Source organism: Cynocephalus volans, chromosome 17, assembly GCF_027409185.1.
Source record: "Cynocephalus volans isolate mCynVol1 chromosome 17, mCynVol1.pri, whole genome shotgun sequence".
Lineage (NCBI taxonomy): Eukaryota > Metazoa > Chordata > Mammalia > Dermoptera > Cynocephalidae > Cynocephalus > Cynocephalus volans.
This window is the reverse complement of record NC_084476.1, coordinates 13,766,904-13,787,833: the sequence shown is the minus strand read 5'-3', so window position 1 is coordinate 13,787,833 and position 20,930 is coordinate 13,766,904. Positions and strand designations below refer to the sequence as shown.

Below are 20,930 nucleotides of genomic sequence, written 5' to 3'. Positions count from 1 at the left end.
CTGGAAGTTACCTGTATATCTAAGGCCAAAATTGGGTCTGTCTTTGAAAATTTAGAAATAGCACAATGAATCATACCAAATCTTTAAAGGAATTATATATGGAAAATAGACCAAATTTAATTTTTCCAAATTTAACACCAGACTACAAACAGAATGAACTTCATACATTTTAACCAAACATCTGCATTTTCAATTCAGACTTCTAGGTAAAGCAAATTCATAGCAGACACAATATCTTATTAGCACCCTTTATTTTAGCACATATGAAACACAAATTATAAATAGCAAAAAGGAGAGTTTTATAGCACTAACCAACACACAAACATTCTAGTTGCTAAAATTCCAAGCAAAATAACTCCTACATATCATTTTTCCACGCAGAGAATAAATTGAGCATATATTTAGAAAAATAAAATAAAATGAGATTTTTCTGATTCTTCTGCCTCCCGAGTTTAAAACCCTTACCAGGAAGTAGTATTCCAGATGCCAAACACTCCATGACTCGTCTCAAGGCCTCCCCAGCACCCAAAGGTCTATTACAAGTACCTATAGACTTTTCACATATGAGCTCTAGGGGCTAGAAGATATTAAATCACAAATTAGTATGTGTACCAACTGTTAAAAGAATTCTAGTTAAATGTGAACTGACATTCCTATCTACAAGGGGAGCCAAAAGTAAAAGTCAATTTAACATTTACAGCCCACTTAACTTTTCCCCCCATGATTATCAACTTTTACCCCAGCCAGAGTTTTTAAACCAAGCACTTTTGAGATAATATTTTCAGAAGACATTTCTGTAACAAAAACTTTCTTTTCAATTACCCTGAAAGGATCACTAAAGAAACTATGGTTATCTCATTCATTTAACAAAGATTTAACAAGGCTTCATAAAAGTTAGTAATAGCTAATAACTAGCCAGTGTACAAACCCATCCCACCTATCTCCCACTAAATGTAAGAAGCATTCAAACCACAAATATCTCAATATAAAATAAGACTTAATTTCAGGTAGCCTGCACCAAGCACTATATTTAGAACAGAGAACCAAATCTCCATATTTAATAAACCAATAAATCAAGTACGATATCAAAGTAATAATTGCAAGATTAATTTATAAATAATCCATTATAGCTTTATTTAAACTGTTCTATAATGTTCTTAAGTTGTAGTCTTAATTGGGTCAAGCGTAACAATTTCCAAATTAAGTCAATTTTACAATATATAAATTATGTCCATAATCAGGATAAGTATACTGTCTGCCTGACTTCAATTACTAACACAAACTTATTTGTAAGTGTCTCCACTGGAAGAGAGTTACAAAAGGAATAGAATCCTTTTAACTGGCCAGTCAGGCAATTTCCACTGTAATGGAAGGCGGCACTGAAAGAGAAAGGGGCCAGCCAAGGAGGCTTTCACGGGCAGCAGGTGAACAGTGAGTGATCAGTGCAGAGTCAAGTGCAAGAAGACACTTAGTTCTAAAAGGTATAAAACCCTTTTGGCAGCAAAAAGTACCTCAGGCTCTGCAACAGGAACATGAGATAGAAGAGATAAGTTATATGCATAAAAAAAAGAATTCCTATATGAAGATGCTTAATTAATTTTCCAGGGCAAAACCAGAAGCAGATACCTTAGCTAACTCAGAAGATAGCCATTTTACAGTAACATATTTCTACAGGATTTCCTCTGCTACAGCGTAAGAATTTGCTTTTAGCCATATTTAAGTACTTACCCATCCTTTTAATGGTGCCCATGTGGGAACTCTGTTGCACAAATCACGCAGAATACGGAGGACAATTACACATGATTTTAATCCATTTGCCCTTGCCTAAAACAAACAAAATGATTCCAATATCCCTATTGAAATCCATTCTTCATTTTAAGCACACTGATTATGGATAGGTTCTTTAAAGTGAATACTAATTAGCAAGTCATTTATCAGATGTCAAGCAAAACAAAAATCAGGGTATCAAAAGTCATAAAATTGTGATTTATAAAGGCAAATTTTAAAGTAACAGGAGCATAATGTTAAAATTGCTTTTGTAGCTTCATGGCAACCCCATTCCAGGCAACTATCTATACCTTAACTTTTAGCTTTTCTCACTTATGTTTGTATTTTATAAGCAATAATTTGAAATTCAGAATACTAAGCCAAAAAGAACATGATAAACATCATTAACTATAGTAGAATCTATACTAGGCACTTTACTCAATTTAACTCATTTATTTACACAAAACAATATAGTACAGAGAAACCAGTAAGTGGCAGGTGTTCCAAATGAAACCTGCACAAGGCTACAGTAACAATAAGATAATAACAAAGAGCCAACCTGAAACCATTTGGCATGTCGAAGAGACGCCAAGGCATTCAGGCATTTCTGCCTGTCCAATAAGTCCGGAGGATCTTTCATTGCAACATTTTCTAATGGTAAAATGGGATAAAGAAAGACAGATACAATTTGACCAAGGGGTTCCTGACAAATTACCAAGCAATGAAAAATAAAAAGAATAGTAATATCTGAGTGAAATAATAAGACTCCAAGAAAATTTTATGATCTGGCTTTGTTGCTTTTTAAAAATTTTAGGTGCATTATGATTATTTTAGTAAACAGTTATCAGAGTAGTTCTGTGCACAAGTACAAGACAGCATAAAGGCAATCAATCATTCAGTAAACAAATCAGTGACTACTGCTACTTGCAATCTGGGATCTTATTAAGCATGTACAACATCACAGGGCACAAAATAAGTACATAGCACCTTTTCCTTTGGCAGAGTGGGAAGAGGAGAAATCTGGGACCAATAACAGTAACAACTTTTTTTATAGACAAAATTTTGATCACTGATCAGCTTTTAAGGAAATTTGAAACTCGCTTATGTAATAATGTGAAATATATGGGAAATACACTGAGTATGGCAATTTTTTTAACTAAATAAACTCATTCAATATAATAACAATTAATAGAAACTTTACTCTACTGATGAGAATTCAAATATCACCCTGGACTTCTCTAAATTATTAAAACTATAAATATAAAATACATTGACACATAATTCAAATTTTATATACCCTTTTTTAAAAAAAAGGCAGCAAGGAATACTATCTAATTACAGCTGTTCAACTTGCCTTAACAATTTAAAGTTGGATTAAATGGCCCAAAGCAGCAAAATTAAAAATCCAAACATGTGATTAATGACAAATATCCATATTTAGAAAGATACCACATGATATTATATCCAAGTTTAAATAGCCAAATCTATTTCTTCTAAACTACTAGGAAGTGAGGTTTTAAATTTTTTGAAGTCCTGGTGCATTATTATAACACACAAATGTTTCTGGCAGAATAATTCTTTGTCTAATCCAATTAAGTCATATTTACCATTCTCTTTTAAGAATTCTATTAAATGTATGAGAGCCCACCAACATTTCTTCCCAATATTATCGTAATAGTAATAGATTCGGCAGTACATATATGTGGGACAACTGATATAGTGTAAATATTTTTATATGGGGGACAAGAGCACTGACACTTCTTGGTTTCCTCAGTTATCAAAGGACTCTATGTATGGCAAATTCAATGTTTATTCTAGTTGATAAAATGCCATTAACTAAAACTAAGGGCATAATGCCCAATAGAAAACAAATCTATTAAAGGAAGAATTGTGGTTCTCTTTACTGGCTGCAACATTCTCAAGGCTGAAGTGCTACACACTTATTTTCTGACCGGGTAAGCTCTACAGCAGATATTTGCATTGTTTCCCCATAAATCTCTGTCAACAAAATCACAACACAGGGTCTCATTACCTTTACTCATAAAATGGAGAGCCTCGAAAAGAATTATTAATGTGGATTTACTTATAAACATAAACAAATATCCTATGGGTATTTGCTTCATAGATGATCTAGCTCCTGGACTTGCTCAATTTTGTCTTTATAGTGACACGAAATATATAACTCACTTTAATGTTTTTATGCCAAAATGTTTAACTGTGGTCAATACAAACATCTGTGTAAAGCTCACATACCCAATAAAATAAACTATTGTAAATGAATGATTAGAATCTCTTAAAAGTTATACATGACAAAAGTTGACTGACTGCTAAGTAATATAATCCCAATGAAAGGTATGGACCTTGCTGTTTCTTAAGACTTCAATTTTTTAAATTAACAGTAAGGCAAGCTAAGTTTCATTCTATCATCTTACCAAGTATGGATTTCAGGAAGAGGGAAACAATGGAAGAGGGAAATAAGGCAGAGGAAGTTTGGATAGGAAAAGACGAGGCAAGCCAAAACTCTTTTTGTACTTCCTAGTACTTTCATCCAGTGATCAGAGCTTGTAAATAAATAACATTTTACTCTGATTGTAACACAGATATTTTTAACGAGGGACAATAGCAAAAGTATTTTCATAAATTCTTTTGTCCCAAAGTCAGATTATAACCACAAACTAATATATTAAAAAAAATAAATAAAAAAAAAAAGACATCAGCTTGCTACAGACAGTCAACACTTGGAGACAACAGACTCTACTAAAAAGAGATGAAAGGGACAGGCACTGAACAGAAGACTGGCACTGGATCCCCTTTTACATCACCATCAGAATGGTCATGTTTCTTCATGCTCTGATAGTCAGAAAGTCAAAAGATCCAAAATGTTTCATGAAGTAGAAAACAGCAGAGGATATATAATAATTCACCTCATTTTATCTTCTTCAAAGTTTTTAATATTAAAACAATATAAATTCATATGGTACTACAGTGCTACTTATAAGCTCAGCATGTCTATTTCCTTTATATAATTAATAATATACAGTTTTATATATTTTCATTCATTTAAAAGAATAACTTCATTTAATGTGGCAGTCACAGAACTGCCTGGAAAACACTGCTACTTCTGGTAGCAGAACTTCAGGTTTAATATTTCTCAACTTTAATGTAGGTGTAAAGATTTTCTAATAAGTCATCTTGGAGTCCTTAATTAGAAACAACAGAAACATGAGCCATTTTTTCTTACAGTGACCAGTGAAACAGATGAGAAACAGCACCAAAAGCAAAGAAAAATAGCTCTTAAAAATGTACTGCTCAGTAACCTGGTTATCAGGGCATGAAGGTACATACAACATTCTGAACAATGGAAACACTAGACAGAAGTCTATTACACCTAACTGTGTTTATTTGGTTAGAGGTTTGATCAGTGACCAGAATCACACCTTAGTGCAGGAAATGTTGGTCAGTTTCTCTCAATGCCTTACATGCAAGCCAACTATCTGCCCGTTAACAAAAACACTAGCCTGGAGATGGGTGAGGGAAAAGCCAAAACATGACTGTGTTAAACAGGAGTTACATGTCTGGAACCTGGGCTCTTCAAAGTAAGACAGTTGAGCCGGGGGTAATCATGAGGGACTCCTTGATAACCTGGATGAAGCTGAGCTACTGAGTTCACGCTGATAGAATTTTCTAGTTAGCCTGAGGATATCCTGGCAGCCCCTTCTCTCTCAATTCCATTAGGCTTTCTGCAGAGAAGACATTATGCCTTAAGCCACTGTCCATGCAAAACATCAGGATACAATAATGTGGACAGGTAAATGTAGCAATAAGGTAAACAGAGAGAGCACTGTTCTCCTAATTTATGTAGTAACATCACTCAGTATGACTTTTCTTTAGTAGCTGGAAATATAATGGCTAAAAGTTTGCTCTGGATGTTGATCTAGCAGCCGAGAAGTCAGGAAAATAAACTGTGCAGCATCATTATAAACCCAGTTATGATCTCTGGAGTGTAAGAATGTACTGTCTTGACTCTAACAGGACACATGCTAGTGAACTTCAGCCAAGAGTCAAAAACTCACACTGGCACCAATACGTGTAAAGGGACTATCAGGCAACTTCTCTGTGAACCACTGAAAATCCACCCAAGCACTAAGGACAGGGGTTTATCTTAGTATAAGCCACAAGATTCTCTGTATTTCCCAATCTACCTAGTTTCAAACTGCATTATAAGTAAAGAGATGATTTATCACCACCCCCCATAGCAAATGAGACACCAAAAGAAGCCGAGACACTGTGTGATGTACAGAATGACTAGATTAGCTAAAGTGCTCGTGCAGGAATCCCAGAGAGTAATGGGACAGTGGATTGCATACTGGACTTAGAGTCACAGGAACTGGGTAAAATGTAGACTTTCCTCATTTACAAAACAGGGCAATTACCTACCTCATAGGGCTGTTGGGAGGGTTTTTAAAATAAATCAGGTACAAGGAAGTGCTTATCACATGGTAGATGATAAAATACCTTAACAGATAAATCTTCAATAAATATTGCTTGAGCTAACGAGATGCTTGCCCATTGTTAATGCTTTTTACACACCAGACAGTCTTATTTAATCAGACAATATGCTGACTTTGTAAATTCATTTCACAGACTTGTGGTGTTTTTGTTTTAATTTTTTTTTTCCTACTATGTATTAGGTATATTCTAGGTGCTAAGGATAAAGGACAGGGATGGGAAAAAGATACCTGCCCTCAATGAAACAAACTATACAAGAAACCAGGTTTTTATTATAAGCACTGTAGTAAATATAGTATATTCATTCCAATACTACACTTCAATAGGTGTTTAAGAGTTTAACTGTGTTTAGGTTCAGTTCTTGAGAACTATCATGCACACATTCTTCTCACCATTAAATGAAGGCAGTTTAAATAGGAGAGTTTGTGCTGTGAATCTTTAATAAGCTGAGTGACTACCACTATTTACTGAGCAACTAGTTTGTGCTGGTTATCGTGTGTCACATTACATAAATTCTCTCATTTAATCTCAAAACAACTTTTTGAAGTATTTATTTTTCACACTTTAATATGAAGAAACCTATCCATGGTCACACAGCAATAGTAACAAATGTAGCTAAGAATCAAACACAAGGCTGCTGTGAACCAAAGTCTGTGCTTTTTCTCCTATGCCTTCTTTAGAATGAAACACGTAGTAATGGGGAAATGGTTATTCTACAGGGACTTCGAATAAAGGATTAGAATATGGAAAGAAGACTGACAGCATACAGGGAAACTTACCTGTGAAATAGTAAACAATACCAAAGAGATTTGCTATGTACTCTGGCAACTTAAAATATACACGGTGATTTGAAATGTGTAGTTAGATCCACTTCCACATGGGCAACCCTGAGGAGATGAGTTTGATGCTCTAACTCACCCCTGTCCTCTAGCTCTGCCTGCTCTCAACCATGCTTTTTTCCTTTTCTTAGATTTAACCCAAACATGTGGCAAGTAAAGAGAGGGGTGAGAAAAATGTGAGGTATGTATGTACTGTAAATGGATTGCTTATTTTTTGAAGGAAAGTTGAGGCACTAAAGGAAAATGTCTCCAAGAAAAAAAGTTACAATGAAATTTTTTTTTAAACTTTGAGAAAGAAAATGAGCAGAAATGGGGAAAAAAAGGATCTCTTTCAGTCCCAGAAATTCTGGAACCTGAATGAAACTTGTGCTTTCATCCCATACAGCTGTCTAGTGTGATAAAACAGAATTGTATAGCCTGGATCTCAAATGCTTAATTATGCTGGATCCTCTCAGTTGCCTAGGAATACACAAAACTACTAGCAAAGAACAAAAAGTTGTCTTTGACAAAGCCCAGGTTAGACAAAATGAGCAAATTATAAAAAACATCAAGTGAGTCAACAGGGCTGCGATATTAAAGACAACAGCAAAGCAAATCTTTCTGCCATTCAAAAGGCAAGAAGTGACATGTGTAAAACATCAGATCCAAGCAGATTCCTTCACCTTACCTGATCCCACACATCAGCTGAGGAGATTCAGGTCCTAGAGGTCTTTGGATCCTTTAGTAACTCAAACACCTTGAACAGAGACTATGACTTTCTTACTTTATTATAAACTCCATTCTATAATAGTGTTCTAGCAAGGGAACAATACACTAAAAATCTGTTTTCAGATTGAACAGAAATTAAAAGTTACAAAAGGCAACAGACTAAGCCGAAGGATATCACTGAAAGCAATGATTCCACATAAGTACTCAAAATCACAGGAAAAAAGAAGCCTGACATTCCCTTAATACTTTCAAAGAAGTAATGAAAGGGATGCCAATAAGTATAAACAAACATATAATTAACCAAGTCTTTGCCAACTTCAGTCTTTTTCTTATCTCCCTATACTCAAATAATTTTTAATAATACCTATAATTACAACTCTATTTAGAAATGATTGGTTTTGCACTAGAGGGTCAAGTAGAACACAGCTTACCAGAATTAACACTTATCTTGACACTTCAGAAATCATTTTATAGTTCTACAGTTAATGGTGAACTGTAAAGCTGTTAAAAAAATTAAACCATTTAAGATTGGTTCATCAGAGATGCTGCAGATACGACATACAGAAAAAAAAAAGCTGTACAGGCATAAACCCCATTATAGATTAGATGCACTTTGATTTTAAAATATGACTCATAAATGTGTCAGGTTTATACCTGGTGGATATAGTATAGCTGATTTTAGTTACCCCAAAAAACGTTTTTTAAAAGGAGTCTGTAACTTTTACTTTAAGTGATCCTATGAGTCATGTCTGCCAAGAGTTGAAATTTTAACTTCACTGATAAATGTGCCTTTTTCTACCCTTATCATCAACTTGAAATAAACCAAGAAACTGACCAATATTTCTTACTGCACTGTTATTTCAGGTAGGGGAGTAAGCAATGGGACTTGTTCCAAGTCTAGTGATGAAAAATAGCAACAGGGAGTCCCCAATGGCCCAGATAGGCCAATTGCCTCTAAATTGTCATGACAAAGTGGCCAGTTGGTCAAAGGTCTGACACAAGAGAAATGCCACATGGCAAGTTTCTAGGAACAGGATAGGAGGCAAAAACAAGAGAAAAAGAAGCCCACCACAGCTCCGTCATTACTTCTTTAACCTACCAATGGTTGAACAGATTTCTCACTCTACTTTTTTATGAGGATAACAATGCCATACAGCAATTCTTTTTAACTTCAGAAGAAAGTTAGTTTAAAGCATGATTCTTACATATATCATCTTCAAAATGTTAAGAGGGTCACAAACATCCTACAAAAAAATTTACTGAAGATCATTTTTTTGGGGGGGGGGAGTCAATCCTCCAATTTACACACCTTACACTATAAAACAAATCTACACATGGGCAATTAAGTAAATAAAGCACAAATCTTACAGGGTTATAAAGTTATAGAAAAAATTCCATTTTGGATCACACTTATCTTGTAATCTGACCATTAAGCCAAAATACATAGAATAGGTTGGCTGATAACAAAAACTTAATGTAACATAGTGCTAGACAAAAACAATTCCATTTTGGACCACACTTAATCTTGTAATCTGACCATTGAGCCAAAATACACAGAATAGGTTGGCAGATAACAAAAACTTAATGTAATATAGTGCTAGACAAAACAGAACACCCAAAATGGTATAAAAGCTAAAGCAGAGTTAAGACCAACATGAAGCACAGGTTTTTTAATAAACATATTTTATATTTTGAATTTATACATTTTTGCAAAATATGTAGATTATGTCAAAACAAAGCCATTTAAGATACTATGAGCAGCATTAAAACAAATGAAGACTGTTATTTCCTAAATCTATGAAGCATAATTAACATAGCATTCAGGAGAGCTTTTATACGAAGAAAACAAAAATATGTGTGTGTATATATACATATATATATATACGTGTACCTCCATCCTTCTTCTCCAATTCGTCCCTAATTAAAGGGGAAGTAAGTATCACCTTCAAAGTTAGCGTGGGCTCTTTTGTGTTCCGAATTATAATGGATGCTTCATTAACACATTGTTCCACTTGATATTTTTCTTCTGTGAGTTTCTGAAAGTCACCAAGATTTCAAAAACACCCAATTAAGTAGACTGAAATCTCAAAAAATGAATTCTTGCACTAAGTTCTCAAATGTTATTAACTATTAGTATTACTGTGCCAAGAGGGCAAATAAAGTCTGTAGCTAGTTCTTTAATCTGGGGATAACACTTCTCTCTCCTCCAAACTTACAAGTAAATCCTCTTTCTCCATCCTTCAAAAAGCAATCACAATGTCAACCATCCATACAATTATAAAACGATATTTAAAACCACTTTTTCTAATATTTGAAAATAAAATGCCAATAGCAGCATTATGTGATAAAGGGTAAATTACTGTTCTTCAAGTTATTACAGACAACTATTGTAGAATAATAAATAGCTAGGAATGCTCTCTAAAACAACAGCTTTTTTTGTACAACAGCTTAAACAGGAACTCCTACTCGCCAAGGACTTATAAATATAAGATTATGCAGATTTTTAAAGAGAACCAAGTAATCATAAATGAAAAAGGATGTCTGCACAGTCACTCACCAATGAAAAAAATGAGTATAACAAGTAACTTCTTCCCTTCTCTGACAACTGGTTTCAGAGATCATTCCAGTGAGACCTATCATTATGGGACAAATCATCTGACACCCATAAGGAAACATACACTGCTTCTTTTAACATACAATTATAAACATACAATTTAGGGGCCTTCCACAAAATAATCACCTAATTAGAATCATATATTAAGATTTATTTAATATATTATTATACATTAAATATATAATTTAAAAGTAGGTTACACAGGGCCTTTCTTGGTGGTGAAATTTAGTATCTGTTACTTGACTTAAAATAGCCAGGCTAAATGGAAACACTACTAGATCTGTGCTCAGTGTGTATTAAAAGAACTCAAAGTCATTTACAAAAAAAGAGCATTTTACCACTACACATTCCCCCAAAAAATAGTAAAGAGAAAACTCATTATCTTAATTTTGAACAGAGGAAGCCACAGAAGGGAAAGACCACACAGTGAATGGAAGAATCAGAACTAGAATATAAAAAAACAGCAGAAAACTGCTCACATTCATTTTGCCACTAAAAGAACATTAAAGATGTTTATTAGAGAATGAATTAAACTACATTTTTCAATTATACATGCCGATCACCATAAGACACATCCAAAGTAATAAACATATGTATGGCATGAGTTTTGGGCTAGACTAATTTTAAGTGATTTCTAGTTTGAGTCATCCTCCTCGTCCTTTGCTCAAAGAAATTCTAAAATCACCTCTAGAAAAGAGTATGGAGAAAAAAAGTATGGTACAATGACCTCAATTAATGAAGGCACTCAGATAATTGAAGGTTCTGCTATGGTTAAATGCTCAGAAAAAAGATGTTTAATCCATAAGAAAATAAGATCATATTAGAGATTGGTTTTCCATACAAACACCAAGAAAACAGGCAGGGCGGGGGTGCAGGGTGTGGGGGTAGTGTAAATGTGGAAACCACACATAAAATTATTTCCTGAAACATTATGGAATATTTAAAATATATAATTGTTACTATAATTATAATGCATGTGTGCTTATGTATATATACGTGGGCATGAGTTTGTACATGTATATAATTTAATCTGAGATCAGTGTACAATTATCATCCCCACTTTACAGGAAAATGTACCTTTACCCAAATATAGATTCACTGTTGGAGAACTCTACTGGCTATGTCAAATTCAAATATATTTCTCATAATTTCCACCATTGGTCTTAAGAGTTCAGGCTTCTTTTACCTTCTCCAAGGCAGCACTCCAAAGACTGAAAGACATTTGTCTTTTTTAGTAGTATCTTCTCTAGCCTAAAAGCCCATCTCCTCAAATTTGAGATAGTTTGCACAGCCTGCACGCTCTCCTGGGTCCCTCTCTTGAACACCTGTTAGCTCAACAAAAACATTTTAAAACCGTGTTGCCCAGAAATAAAGACCCTCACTCAGGAGAAGAACAATGCAGAATTCACACAGTTGTGATCTGCACAGAGAAAGCTCTATTAATGCAGACTGAAGCTTGGCCCAATCTTCTCTATCTTCAAACTGGAAACACATTGACAGATTTTCAGAATAAGAACTCTGCTTTATTATAGTACTGGTTCTCAACCCTTGTTCCACCCTGACACACCTGAGTAGAGTGGTCATATTCCTCATCCTAAGAAACAAAACACACTGAAGGGAACAGAAAAGGGTGAGATAGTTGAAAAAGCCTCAAATATGTCTGACCCTTTGATTATTACTTGTGATAGACTCAAAAGTAACAATGTTCACTATACTAAAAGAAGAAATACAAATTAAATGCTAAAACAATATAAAAAATAATGGAAATGAGGAATTTTGTTAATATTCTAATAAAGAAAGTATGGTTAGCCAGAAGCCCCCATTACTGAGCTTTCCATGTCATAAAGCTTTATTGTATTCCATGCACTCAACACTCTCCTTCCCCCAAACGGTCACAAAAGGATTTTTAAAAAAAGAGAAAAAAGAAAGAAACTTAACCCTATGAAAGACCAGAAAACATTTCTATATCAAAATTTAAAGTGAAAAAGCCAAATATGTTCTGTCACTTAGAAAACCATATTTTAAGATTTAAGATAGAATGATAAAATCAAAGTGCTCCCAAAATTAATACTGGAAAATATGTCAACAAAGTAACACAAATATGAGTATCAGGAATAGTAGATAAAAATATCAGAGAGATGGTTTTGAAGATCAAGTGGTGAATATGAAAAAAAGTGATCCAGCAACAAGGCTAATAAAAACAAATTTAGAATTCATATTACTTGAAAAGAATACACCTTTTAGAAGAAATATAAATACCAAGAAACCAATGAAAGAAAAGGGAACATTCAACAACTCAAAGTTTGGACCTGCAGGCTGACATTTATTTCTATGACATGGATATAAAGACAAATTGATAAAAAAAATATCAAAAAGCTGTAATCTAATTAGACCACAGATAACACATATCTGAAACTGAAAGATTATCACAGCTTCCCAATCAGTGATGCAATTGGCCCTTGGGGTAGGCTGGCAGGAAAGGTCCTAGGGTGGCCAGAGCCCCAAACAGATTGCCTTCAGCCCAAAGGAGCCTTCAGCAACTGCCTCCAGGGAACATGCCAACATTAAAATTTTCTAAAAGCATACCAATGTGAAAAAGGTTTGGAGACAATGGATTACTACTGACTTTCCATTAACAGAACAGAGAGGTGACTGTTAAATTAGCTGAGTCTTCAATTTTAAAAGTTATCTTCTATGAAAGTCTCTAGTTGTCTAGGTTCTTTTCAATCTTTCAATTCCTCCTTCAATCATACCTTTCAAGAGTTTTATAATGCTGAGAGACCTATTCCAGAAAAAATGAAGACTCTCAGCAAGATACACCTGAAAAGTTTAATATTGCACCTTAACAGCCATCTTAATTTGGTAAATATATCCCAAGTACTAATCACTAGAAGTTAGCTTTAAATGTGATGGACCTTACAAAAGGTATTCCTTTAGTCTGTACCTACCCTTTACTATTACCAATTCTTGTTAATAAATTCATCAAAGTCACTACCTATTTTCACCTTTTTACAAATTCTCCTAGAGGTGCAGTTTAACTGTACTCACCTGAATCTGAATAGGAAGATTATCTTTGACTGTATTTAACAGGGTCTCTGTGGGTTTGTCTTTGCACATTAAAACCAGCTCCAAGTCCATATCATCTTTAATCAGCAAGCCTTTTGCAACCAGGCCAATCCTCATTACACCACACAATGTCCGACCACCTTGATCCCTAAAAATAAAAGTCTTTATGATTACTCTTACAACCTATTTCCCAAACTATAACTTAATCATCACTTGGCTTCCTGGATACTAATATGAATTGGTAAGGTATTAATATGTAAATCGAGGTATTAAAAAATCCACACAGAATTAAGTCTCAGATTTAAGGCTCATAAATTATCTATCTTCCCCCAAGGACACAATAGGAAGCATATTTTAGACTAAAGATCTTTTAATTCTTTACAACACATATATTGCTTAAGAAAACCCAAAGATTGTTCTTTTTAAACTTCCTTCTATTTTTGTTGTTGTTGTTGTTTTAATAGTAACTAAAGAATTTGTGAGAAACATGAAACCAGGGCACACAGAGAAAAAGCATCACAGTAGAAATCTAAAAGATCTGATAGTGCTTGCTGGTTCAGTATCCATAAATGTAAAACAGCTATCGACTAGGTAAGCTAAGGTCCCTCCTAGCTGTATCATTCTAGGAATACACAAAAGCATATGGGAAAAGCAGAATAATGGGACAAAAGTAAAGAGCAGAGGAAGTAAGGAACAGACTAAAGATAATCTGCAACATATGTATTCCAAATACAGGAGTAGCTAAAAGAGCAAACACTCAAAGAACTTCAAGTCATAAATGGTACATAAGAAATATGTTCATCTATCTTTGATTTTAATTTTAAAAGCTTCTTATTAGTCCACTTCCCTTAATCGCAAGTGAAAATATTAACTAAGCTTAGCAGTTATTCAATAAGAAAGCAATGCTTGGGTACCAAAAACATACTAAAGGAGATCTGGTCTCTCCTGCTCCTGAGGCTTACACTGACCGTAATTAAGTAACAAAAGCAGTAATTCAATAAACATTAAATCACTGAAAAACTATAAAGGTGGCACAAGTATAAAAAGAAAGAAAAAGCATTTTAAAGCAAGTGACTCAAGTGTAAGGAATTGTTTGATATTAAGAATAGTCGTCTTTGATTCTTTCTCCCTCTGTATCCCTGACCTCTCATCCTCCCAAATCTAACAATGGTTTATAAATTCCCCCTCCGTAATCACCCTGAAACCACTGCCTTCAAACTAGTTTCTTCAGGCTCTTATTACCCATACCTCATCGGACTTATTGACAAACCTCTACCATCTCCTACCTAATATATACAGTATACCGCAGCCAAAATAATCTTCCAATGGCACTGCTTACATGGCACTCCACCTACTATTTTCCTTGGTGTCCCACTTAACACTAGGACGCTTAGCATATTGGGAGGCAATTTAGAAGGCAGCATGACTTCTTGGTTCAAATGCTAACTCTGCCACTTACTGTGTGACATTGGACAAATTACAAATTATTCAACTTCTTTGAGACTGTTTCATTTGTAAAACAGGAATAATACCTTTCTCACAGAGTGGTACTAAGAACACAGTTTAGTTTAATGTAAGTTATCAACTCTGCCCAGAGCCCAATGTATATTAATAGCTCGATAAACAACAATTATTATTCTTTAAACTGTCCCTACGCTTTCTCATATGTAGATCTTTGCTGATTTATTTTTTTCTTACACTTTCAAAGCCTGACCCATTCTCTGAGCCTATTCCAAATGCTACCTACCTCCTTCATAAAGCTCTTTATGACTTCCAGGACCAGCATATCATCTCTCCCTGCTCTGTACTTTCACATTTTCACAGGATATTGAAGTAAAGATACTAAGAAAACTGGATCTGGAGTCAGAAAGACTTAAATATGAATCTTAGCTCCACCACACACAAGTTAAAGTTCATTAATGACTCTGAGTTACTCTTTCTTCACAGGCAAATTTGGAGCAGTGGAAATTTCATAAGTAAAATGGGGGCAGAAGAAAGAGTATAATAATAATAGAGACTAGTAGGTTTGTTGTAAGATAATGTGAAAAATAATATGGTACAATAGCTGGTACTCAATAAATGGTAGCTATTACAGGCTAGTCATTATTAGCTCACTTTTAAAATTCTAAATCATAACTATGATATACTTGGTCACATCATCCCATATGTAGAAGACAGCATGATTGAGCAGAGAAACTAAGTCCTAATTCAAACAGTCCTGAATTTGAATACAGTTGTTATTGTAAAGCAAGTGACCCAAATACAGTGAATTACTTAAAATTAAAAACAGAGTCCTAATAATACAAATAGTGGGACCTTATACAATTTATTTTACTTCAGAATCAGCTTGTAAAAAAAGTAAAATAAGAGGTTAAAATAAGAGAGCACAGGTAAAAGATGTCCAACAGTACCTGACAAAAGAAGGTGCTTCTTAAATAAAAACTAACCCTCACCTATCTTAGTTGCCCTTTGGAGTGCTTAGCACACACCAGAAGCACAATATATGTCTATTATCAGAAAAGAGCTCTGTTCTTAGAAGACACGCCTTCCTCTATTTTATACACAGTAAGAACAGAATCATTGTGCACTCCTTGAGTTCCACCACATGGGAAGAAACATAGACAAGTGCTCAACCCGAGACTGTTCCACAAAATAGAAAGACTTAGACAACCACCAAGAGCGTTCACACATAGAGCTATATTAAAAAATCCAAACAAAAGTGTGAAGCACATTATCCTTTAAAATACACTGACATCATCCACTTAAGCAAAAGTCTATAGGAGTACTTTCCAAAAGTATGCCTGCCTTGAGAAGAAACATTAGAAGATGTATTACGAAGCCCTGAACTCCACTGAAATGTGTACTTAAAAATGGTAAATAAATAAATTTTTAAATTCTTGTGTTTTATATATATAGATATATATAACCATAATGTTAAAAAGTTTTTTAAATGACATAAACACATACCAAAGTACAATTTAAATCTGGAGTACATGACTATTTAACTTGCACAAAAACTGGGATATACAGAGAGCCAGATCACTGGGTAATATTACTAATTAACACACACTCCAAATTTGACCAAGATATCATATATGAGAAAAACTGAGTTACTTCCAAGAACCTTCAAAGTGACAAAACTTTGACCAGATACAATATATCAAAATTACCTGTAAACAGCTAACAAAGGAAAAAATCATACTCCTCAGTGAAAAACTGACATTGACTATCTTTCCTCTGAAGATGAAAAGGTTACACTAACTTTTAGGGAAGAAAATCAATTTATCAATACTTTCTCACTATTCCTCATCTACTTATCACATTGATATAAAACTGAAAGCTAGAGAAAAAATCCTGCAACCTCCCTTTCACTGATAAGTTGTAGCCAAAATAATGTTTTAAAATCTATTAATATGGTATAGTCAAACGAACATCTTTCAAAGTAAGTTATATACTTATTCTAATCATAGTGACATTGCTCAAAACAGTAACTCTAAGCTTAGCATGGCATAAATAGTTTCATGATCTGACTCCAGTTACCATTTCAGCTTCATCTCACTAACCTCTACTATTGTTACAGCATTTAGAATGACTCTACTATAATTGTTGAAGGGTCTGGTTCCCATTAGACCTTCATTCATTCCACAAATATTCAATAAGCATTTATAATATGTAGGACACTGGGCTAGATCCTGGGAATCAACAAGGTAGATATAGTCAAAAATACCTTTAAAATACATTTTCCTGCACTCTTTCTTCTACCTTAGGATTTTTAAATGACTGACAAAAATGATATTTTATGATTTCCTCAGAGATCAAACACACTACCATTTATTTCAGAATTTAGAAAGATCAACCAACACAGTAAAAGATGACATATAATAACCTTCAAACATAAAGATTTTAAAGGACTTGTACACTCTCAAAAGGAATGCTAAACAGGGCCATCTTCTGTTTCTGGCTCTAATCGTTATTCCTTTTTTACTTTCCTTTCAAATTTAACTCAAAAAAACTCCATGTAACCCTTACTTCCTTGGTTATAGTCATATATATGCAAAAACCCAAGAACAGCATATCACAAACTCAATACAACAGGACCCTAAAGCTATTCTGTGCATTCCTGGAAAGCATCTCAAAGGCCAGTCTACACTCACTTGGAACAGTTTTCTACAGCCTCGTCTTTCTTCACTTCTGTCTCGCCCTCTGTTTTTGTGCCTTTACTTGTTTCATCCAGCCAATCTGAGACATGTTTAAGAGCGCATTCAACAGTAGACACCATATTCTGAACAGCTTCAAGTTCCTCTGGAGAAGGATAGATTGTTGAATGTTTCACCATAACATGGCGATCATCATTGGCAAAAGATCGAATAGATCTCTGTCAGAAGGAAAAGAAAACAATTACTTCAACAAAAGAAACATCACCTGAAAAAGATGACATACAGTAAGTCAACTCATAGCATTAATTGACAAACTGTTGTAAAAAGTTAATGTTGGGACAATAAAAAATTGTTCAGGAATGGGAAGTAAAACCCCATTTTACTGAATGCCACACCAAAAAATTAGAAAGCTTTCATTCATGTTTTGGTAAAGGTTCACCTAGGTCACACTCAGCATTATGTATATGCTATCTTTAAGCCAAACCTATGCATTCCAAATACCAGTTCAAAAAAGGTCATCCATATCATACATCGTCTACAAGAAACAGGTACTTCCTAGCTTCAAGAAAGTCTCTAGAAATGCATAAAAGTGACTCATGATACCCAGCCACTCCTTCCAAACTGCGAGATGTTGGTACCTTAAAAAATTGAGATTTCATAACCAGTAACAACACAAAATACAGTTATATGTGAACACTATAAGAAAACTATGGAAAATACTAGAATATTGTTTACTATTTGACATTCAGATGTTTGGTATGAAGCTTTAATTTTGAAAATAGACTAGCAGGAGACATTCCAAATTCCAAACTGGAAAAAAATCATACTGCGAGACATCAACTTTATTTAATTTACAAGTTAATTTACATATGTATTACATTCTCAATCAAAATCTCCTCAGGACTGATTTACTTAAACCTGAACAAAAACCATTTTAAAGCTCATTTGAAGAAAAAAAAAATCAATGAGAATATCAAGAAATAGTCTACAAAGACGGACCGATGGTACCATCATACTAGAACAAAATAACAGAAATTTTTAATCAGCAATAACTAAAATGACATGCTGGCTCAGAAATCAGTGAGGTAGACGAATGCCAAGAAGTAGAATGAATTTCATGAAAATTTAACAGAGTAGATCCTTCACACTCATGAATCACACATCTTAAAACCTTTGAATATTTCCAAATTTACAAATATTGTCAAGATACTTGTACCGGTTACCAGTACTGAAACAACACCGTACCTCACAAATATGTGCAAGTAAATGTTAAGATAAATTTAAAAAAAAAAAAAAAAAAAAAAAGCAAGCAGTAGGAGAAATTGAAAAACACTTACCAATTAAATGATATAAAAACACAAAATTTCTACATCAGAAAATCTAAGCCAAAATTACAATAAATAAACAAGGTAAGGAATTTTCATCAACTATGACAAACAATATATATAAAGCATTTCTTTAAGTTGTCAGAATATCAAGTCTATAAAAAATTTGCTGAAGAGGCAAATAATACACATGGGAGAAAATACAAGTCATAGTGTGGTTTTTCACATTTCACCATAAAACTAAAATGACAGGGAAAATTCCAAGTTAACATATTTTTCCCACCATCCAAATCTAAAATAGAATTTCTTCTGTAAAGAGCAAATCAACGAAGTTATAATCCTTTAAGACATTTACAGGAAAAATTCACACAACATCCTCCAGAACCAAAAAACTAGGGGAAAAAATTCAGCACATTTTACCAATTACAAACCTAGGCACCAGAGGTTATGACCTCATCTAACATCACAAATTCAATTTAAGTCAGAAATGTCCAGAAAAGGGAAGGTTTCCTTGATACTCCATTCAGCAGCTCCTAGTACACCCAACACTTGACCCTATTATTTTAAAAGCATGTGAAAGAAGTAGCTTTCTGAGTTAAGCATTCACACATTTTATAAACTCTTATACCATTCATATAACTAATTAAAAGGATTGGTTCAGGATTTTTAATCTCCATGAGAAAAAACTGAACTTCAGACAGAAGACCAGAGAAAAATTACTTAATTTCAAGCTCAAGCTCACCTAACTATTTGTATTGGCTTGCTAATACCAGTTTTATTAAAAAATATTATTTAAGGTGGTTCTGAGTACAGTGGTCTTTACAACTAACCTCACAACCAGTTACAGATTTCTTTGTTCCCTCTCCACTCCCACTGCTTTGTGTGACTTGATAAAAAACAGTAAAAAATATAAAGAAAGAAAATACTATTTAAGAGCATTCCTTCTTTTGTATTTAATAACGTATAATCTGCAGGCTCATTGCGCTTCATCTTGTGGTTTATAGGGCTCGTAATAAATCTGAACTCATTTGCTTTGAGAGTGCCAATAGTAGAGTGCCATCTTTATCTGATGCACTAGAGCCAAAAATTAACACCATTGTTTTTCTCTTCCCCTCACTATTAACACTTCCAATTTAAAATTATTATAATCTTTTGTAACTAAATTAAGGAAATATTAATTATAACCTACCATGGTTTTCTAGTTTTTAAGCTTCTTTTTCCGATCCTTTCCCCTCTTTCTTGTCGTCTTCACTAGACACTGTTTTGTGTGACAGTACCTCCTCATAAGCCTGAGTCCCCTGACAGCCCAGTGTCAATATGGCAAAGATCTTTAAGACTTGTTCTCTGGAATACACCTGTAACAGAATAGGAAAAACAACTTTTCAAAAATGCTTAATTACAATTTTCTCAAATCTAAGTGTGGAGCTCATAAACATGTTATTTATCAAAAAGAAACAAAACTTATAGCAGAAAATCACCTCATTTCAAACAAAAAGCTAATACATCTTGGGCCCAAGAGCATAGATATGGCCAGAAAATTGATCATCCTGTTAGCCACAATGCAGCGGCTGGCTGACTTGGACTCAATGAGATAACTATATGTACTGACACAAATTCAATCAAGAAACCCCATCTGAAAGAGTAATACTACTACTGGTGGCAACAATGTTGCAATTAATTCATCCGATTTTTCAATTAAAAAATCGGTATTAGACCAATGCAAAAAGAGACCCTACACGCCCCCCTCAGCCTATACGCACTGCCATGCCAGACTCCTGAATATTCACAAGATCCTAATTTCATTACTCCTTGGTGTTCCTCACCAAAATCCCACAGCACATTTCTGCCCAGAAGCCTAATCACGATTCTATTACGCACTTAGTTCCACCTCTATGAGATTTTATTTTTAACTCCAGATAGCGTAAAAGTAAACTCATCTGATCAC

General features: G+C 34.1%; 1 protein-coding gene across 2 annotated transcripts in view; it reads right to left on the bottom strand.

Annotated features, from left to right (window-relative positions):
- Nucleotides 1-20,930, bottom strand: part of STRBP (spermatid perinuclear RNA binding protein) — a 147,955-nt gene that overhangs the window by 45,660 nt on the left and 81,365 nt on the right. For both annotated transcript variants that reach the window (XM_063081791.1, XM_063081790.1), the window contains exons 2-8: nt 20,175-20,340; nt 17,658-17,878; nt 13,486-13,651; nt 9,715-9,859; nt 2,327-2,418; nt 1,729-1,824; nt 466-577 (exon numbers count right to left, since the gene is read on the bottom strand). In XM_063081791.1, the coding sequence (XP_062937861.1) occupies nt 466-577; nt 1,729-1,824; nt 2,327-2,418; nt 9,715-9,859; nt 13,486-13,651; nt 17,658-17,878; nt 20,175-20,177 (835 nt within the window). In that variant the 5' untranslated portion in view covers nt 20,178-20,340. The remainder of the gene's footprint in view (nt 1-465; nt 578-1,728; nt 1,825-2,326; nt 2,419-9,714; nt 9,860-13,485; nt 13,652-17,657; nt 17,879-20,174; nt 20,341-20,930) is intronic.